A 5,626-nucleotide genomic window follows, 5' to 3' on the forward strand; every position below is an offset into this window, starting at 1 on the left:
GCCACTTGTCAAATTGTTAGTGGCCAGGCAGGACTCAATCGAAGGAAGCTGTTTAATAACTCAACTAATGTTCAAACTTTTTGATTTATTAAGCTATGACAGGTACAAAACGCAGTACACAGTGGAATACTTGCTGAGAAAACTCATCATAACATGTAGGAGACAAGCTATAAACTCTGAGGTATCTTTAAACACAATAACAACTGAACTAGTCCCTCATCGCGTCAACCTCTCTTACAGTAACTCTAGTATTTGCATTGAGTGAGTTCATTCATCTCCCACTCACAGGTTCTTTGGATGTTGTCGATCCGGAGAGTCCAGTTATACAGGCACGTTGTCTTTAGCATTGCATCGAACACCTTTCCATAAACAGATGGCAGCCAGGCCACAGAGTATTCCCAAAACTAGTACCGGTGCTCCGAGAGCCAACGCTACGAGGGTGTTTGCTCCCACAGCAATGATGACACCGGCCAACACCAAGACCACGGCAGCGGCCGAGGCCACTCGGATGTTCTTCCTTTTAGCCTTTTTCATCCTTTCTCTCTCTTTCTCCATCTTCTCTCTCTCCGCGTCCCACATTTTCCGCTCCTCCTGCTTCTTCTCTTCTTCCTCCAGTTTCTTCCGCTCCTCCTCCTCCTTCAGCTTTCTCTGAGCTTTCTCGTACATCTCGTTGGTGTAGTGTTTGCCTCCATTGTCTTGTACCATTTCCTTGATCATGGTGATAAGCTCTTTGACCTGAAGGCGGTCTTCTGGGTCTTTGTTGTTGAAGGCGTGATATCTACGTCCAAACGTGATGGAGAGCCGACGCAGCTCCTTACACTCCTTCAGGGCACTGTCCGCTTTGGCCTGATCTTTACACGAGAAGAGCATGATAGTGTACATGGAAGCGTCGTCTCCAAAGTTATCCTGGATCCACTTGACAGCGTTCCTCTCCTCCTCTGTGAAGCGGACTCCCAGCCTGATCACCAGGAGAAAGGCGTGAGGCCCGGGCACTGACATCTTCACACACTCCTCGATTCTCATTTTTAGATCTTCCTCTGTGATGGCGGTGTCAAACAGCCCCGGTGTGTCGATGACCTGCACCGTCGTCCCATCCACCTCCCCGCTGTCGGTTTCACAGTGTTTGGTGATGGAGACCGGGCTGGGGTCCTCTTTGAACACAGACCTGCCAAGAATAGTGTTTCCCGTGGCACTCTTTCCCGAGCCGGTCTTTCCAACCAACACGATTCTGAGTCCACCTGAAAAATCCAGACCTGGATTTGGGGGGGGGAAATGACATTGTTACTTTAACTTACAAAAATTGCAGTGTTCACTTTATGGGAATTGGTGGAGGAAGTGGGAGACACCAAGGGAAGGAAAAGTCACCAGTCTGTCACAGTTAGACAGAAGACCACACATAAATAGAGTCAACAGTTCTGAAAGGAAAACATCAGTTTTTCGCCAATAGAACCCAAGTCTCCCTCAAAATCCTTCTAGAATATTTATGCCCTTTAATTCAAGAATACAGATAGACTGTATGTTTTACAGACATTTATTTAAGGCGTTTCAGTCTGACTTAAAACAACCATGTATAAATAACAGTTATGAGGGTTTTTCCCTGTGTCAATACTGCAGCTTCAATTTAAATGTAAAAATATTTTCACATAATGACAATAAAAATAGTATAGTTTTTTATTGTTATTTTAAAAAGACATTCTAGCATAAACTACTCTTTTTATAATGATGATTTTAAAGGATAAATGATGAACATTAAGCATTTTTTCTTCTTAATATTTTTATCCCTACCATCACCATTGCAGTTGAATGCATCCACCAATCTCATAAGTATAATAGAAATATGATTAAATGAGTAAAACTATTTAAACACCGCCCAAGCCACAAGGCAAACAATACGGAAAGTTATTGAAAAGTCTGAATGTGTTGCTAGTCACAATTCTTTATGACCAGAGGCTCATTGTCATGCAAAGTGCAGGCCTGTTTAACAGCTTTGCATCATGGGTCATGATATCTTCCTGTATTGGTAGTTGATCTAGTTTTGGGTGAACTTGGAATTAGTCAAGACCACAGCACCAGAGACCAAGACATATTTGAGACTGCAGAGCATTGAGTCCCAGACACGACCAAGACAGTATATTTATAAGGAGTCTCGACCCGCCTTGGACAGAAAACCTGAGTCAAGTGAAAATGCCTTTGAGACCGGGACCCTAAAAAAGTGTTCTCAAGACCAAGACCAATCCCAGGTACTACTCCTTTACACGACTTAGCATAGCAATGACTTTAGTTTTAAACCAAGTATCGATATTAAAAGCTCTTCCAGTCCATATGAACTCACTTGGCAGGTCAGATTTGGTCCCGGGACCTTGTGTTTGACAAAGATTTGTTGCCTAAAGAAACCTCTAGCTACGAAGTCCAAACACTCAATGGTAATCTTTGGAGGTTCCAAAGAATCCTGATTTCATGATCAGGAGTTATAATTAAAAAAAAAAACCTGACTGTTTGCGCTCTTGCATCTCTTAGCATCAATGAAAAGTAAAAAAAAAAGAAGTGAACAAACCTTCGAAGTTATTCAGACCACACCCATCAGACCGAGGGAGAGTTCTCTGCTTTTTCTCTCGCAGCGGTATTGCTATGACAAAACAATGACATCACAGTGAGACACATTTCAATGAAAAAAAACTGACATGCTCATAGTAAAGACAGCGAAGCTCATGCTGACTCAGTAGAACTTCAGAAAACAGCCACTTAGTAAACGTTGCCTTACCTTCAGCCATTGCTCCCAATTAATAAAAAATAAAATACAATTTCCCAATGCTGTCCTGACTTTTGTGACCAGTGCAAATCAGTAGCGTCCAAGCTCGACTCTCGCGCCTGCCGTCTGAGAAGCTTCTGGATGGCCTTTGCAAACGTGGGCTTCCTATTTCCTTGCATTGTCTTCCAATTGGTTCTGACAATGTGCATCCCCACAGCAGCTGACTGTGGTATGTACTGAGGGCCGGTCGACTCTCTCCGTACTGAAAACCAAATTTGGACTTTATTTGTTGAGTCATTTTAAAAGCATCTTCAGGCGTGTAGCACAATGATGAGTCGGGTGTTTTTCAAGAGGAGAGTAGACTTTATTGAAGTGGAATGTTCAATAGCGTTTTACAGTTAGATCAAAAAAGTCCGACAAACAAACAAAGCTTCTTGTGCTGATACAGTAGATCTGACAGGGGCGGGCAGTAAACTTTAAACTGCTACATTGTTGTCAAATCTTATTCCCTGAGTCCATGACAGACGGTGTCCTCCATCACACAGGGTGTAGGAGGGGGTTGTCAAAGCTGAGAGCCACTTTGTACCTGCTTCACTACACCATCGCCTCCACCGCAGTCCTGCAGTGACTCCCCCTCCAAGGCTTCTTCACAGGAAGCAAGGAGGGCGTCTGGGCGTCTGCGTGGACGACCAGATTGCGCTGGTATATGGCGGCATCTGGTGGCCAAGATACGGTTGAGAATCGGTCGTCCATTATTTCATGTTTTGCAGACGCCCAGACGCCCTCTTAGCTAAAATCCTGCTTCTTCGTCCCATGATGACAAATGGAAGTAGAAGGGCACCTTACACTAAAACAACTCCAGTGCAAATAAATTCCCAGAGAAAACTCAGATCACGATAGTTCCCCACAAAACCACAGAGCAGACTCTCAGGATGAGCTAAAAAAACACATCTGTGCAATCGTAACCTTGAGTCAGCCCCAGAATAGAAGCTGCTGCCGTCAGAACACATGAGCCCATGTACGCACCGCCAACCAAACCCGCTGCTGCCAGGGTAGCTGCAAGTTTGCAGTAAGCAATTTTCTCTCCTTGCTTCCTTATTCTTTCTTCCTCCTCCCTCTTTCTTTGCTCTTCCTCTTTCTTTCTCTCTTCCAGTCTTTCCTGTGCTTTTTTGTACATGTCATTGGTATAGTGTTGTCCACCGTTTTTCTCCACCATGCCCTCTATCTTCCTCAGGAGTGCCTTCACCTGCCCCTTGTTGCTCCTCTTGTTGTTGATGAGCGCGTGATATCGATCTCCACAGCGGTTGATCAGTCTTCGTAGCTCCTTGCTCTCCCTCACAAAATCCTCCACAGTCTTACCATCAAGCAAATCGCCGTGCGTGAAGAGGACGATGGTATACATGTCAGCATCATCGCCAAAGTTGTCCTGAATCCACTCAACCGCCTCCCTCTCCTCCTGAGTGTGTCTAGACTTGAGGCTGATGACCAGTAGGAACGCGTGAGGACCAGGGACGGACAGGTCTATGCATTTCTCAATTGTGGATTTCACGTGGTCGTCGGTTTTGTTGGTGTCAAACAATCCTGGTGTGTCCAGGACGACGAGGTCAACGCCATCCAGGTGAGCCTCTCCTCTGGCGCAGTCTTGGGTCACTGATTCCGGGGAGATATCTCGTTTGAAGACTTCATGTCCCAGAATGGTGTTGCCACTGGCGCTCTTGCCAGAACCGGTTTTCCCGACCAACACCATCCTCAGCTCGTCCTGATGGCCAGAACCTGCAAGTACGTCATGACATTTGAGGAGGACTAAACTTCATGTGTCCCCTTAGAAAACAACTCACAACAGAGACCAACGTCAACTGTACATTTTGGGACAAAGTGACAAATGAACAACTGCCATCAACGCTGTCCGCTGAGGAGCAGACCGCTCAGTTCTGCGTTGGAGCGTCCAGGTACTTATGCCAGAGGCAAACCTGCCACCACATGATCATCCAGGATGTGCTCTGAACACTCAACCACTGTACTGTGGCATATAATTTAGCTCTAAAGTGCTGATAAACTGATGTTGAATAGATGTGGATAAAACATTTCAGTCGCAATAAACACGTTTAAGTCAGTGATTTGGGTAAATGCTGTCTTTTATAAAGGGAACTTTTCTAGCTTGTCCAAAGGTGAAGCAACAACAACAATAATAATAATAATAATAATTGTGCGACATTTTTCAGGCATAAGTACCGGCCTCCTAAAATGTTTTCGTGGCTGGGTCCATCCCTCACAGTCAGATCAACATTTATCATGAACTCACCGTGACTTTCGCAGTGCACATCCAAACTGGACAAAACCAGGAGCAGCAGGACACAAAGGCCTCCGAGGAACATTCTCTCTTTCTGCCAGATCACACTGAGAATAAACACAGTTGTAGCCTTCCACGTGATCTTATTATTGATACATTTCTATGCAAAAATCTGAGACGTTATTATTTTTATATGTTTTTTTTTTTATAATCTGAGTGCGCAGTTTACCTTAAAGCGAGCGTCAGCAGTCTTGCAGGGATGTGGCCCACTTCCTTATCTGCAGCGAGTGGATCCGTATTAGTATCGAGTTTCGTTTCCAAAGAAATCATTGCAGTAAGCTCCTCTGCGGTGGCGCCATCTACTGGCAGTTCAAACGATCGCACTTATTGAATACTTCTCTTGTTGCTGTTTACAGTTATATTTGTTATTAGCTGTTGTATTTTGGAATATCTGTTTAAGCGGTTGTCATGGTTTTGAATGGTATTAACAGTACTGAGTAGTAGCAGTAGTGACTAGCGAGTAGTATTGGAAATAAAAGTATTAACTGTGGCAGTAGCTGTAAAAAAAGAGTAATTGCAGCAGACGT

At 44.4% G+C, this 5,626-nt stretch overlaps 2 protein-coding genes across 4 annotated transcripts; both read right to left on the bottom strand.

The window, feature by feature from the left end:
• Positions 1-229: 229 nt before the first annotated feature.
• LOC128753662 (GTPase IMAP family member 4-like) lies at positions 230-2,819 on the bottom strand. Its single transcript, XM_053855571.1, has 3 exons — positions 2,762-2,819; positions 2,555-2,626; positions 230-1,253 (listed from the first exon to the last, which is right to left on the bottom strand). The coding sequence occupies exons 1-3, from the start codon at positions 2,769-2,771 to the stop codon at positions 322-324; spliced, it is 1,014 nt and encodes a 337-aa protein (XP_053711546.1). The 5' UTR covers positions 2,772-2,819; the 3' UTR covers positions 230-321.
• A 288-nt stretch (positions 2,820-3,107) lies between these two features.
• LOC128753663 (GTPase IMAP family member 7-like) lies at positions 3,108-5,311 on the bottom strand. 3 transcript variants are annotated; one of them, XR_008413866.1, is made up of 4 exons: positions 5,269-5,311; positions 5,052-5,146; positions 3,591-4,522; positions 3,108-3,418 (listed from the first exon to the last, which is right to left on the bottom strand). XR_008413866.1 is itself a non-coding variant. In XM_053855574.1 (3 exons), the coding sequence occupies exons 2-3, from the start codon at positions 5,122-5,124 to the stop codon at positions 3,687-3,689; spliced, it is 909 nt and encodes a 302-aa protein (XP_053711549.1). In that variant the 5' UTR covers positions 5,125-5,133; positions 5,269-5,307; the 3' UTR covers positions 3,453-3,686. The 3 variants fall into 3 exon arrangements, 2 of the variants coding, with proteins under 2 accessions (XP_053711549.1, XP_053711548.1); XM_053855574.1 differs by lacking the exon at positions 3,108-3,418 and having other exon boundaries at positions 3,453-4,522; positions 5,052-5,133; positions 5,269-5,307; XM_053855573.1 differs by lacking the exon at positions 3,108-3,418 and having other exon boundaries at positions 3,454-4,522.
• Positions 5,312-5,626: the final 315 nt, after the last annotated feature.

Source organism: Synchiropus splendidus, chromosome 2 (genome assembly GCF_027744825.2).
Source record: "Synchiropus splendidus isolate RoL2022-P1 chromosome 2, RoL_Sspl_1.0, whole genome shotgun sequence".
NCBI lineage: Eukaryota > Metazoa > Chordata > Actinopteri > Syngnathiformes > Callionymidae > Synchiropus > Synchiropus splendidus.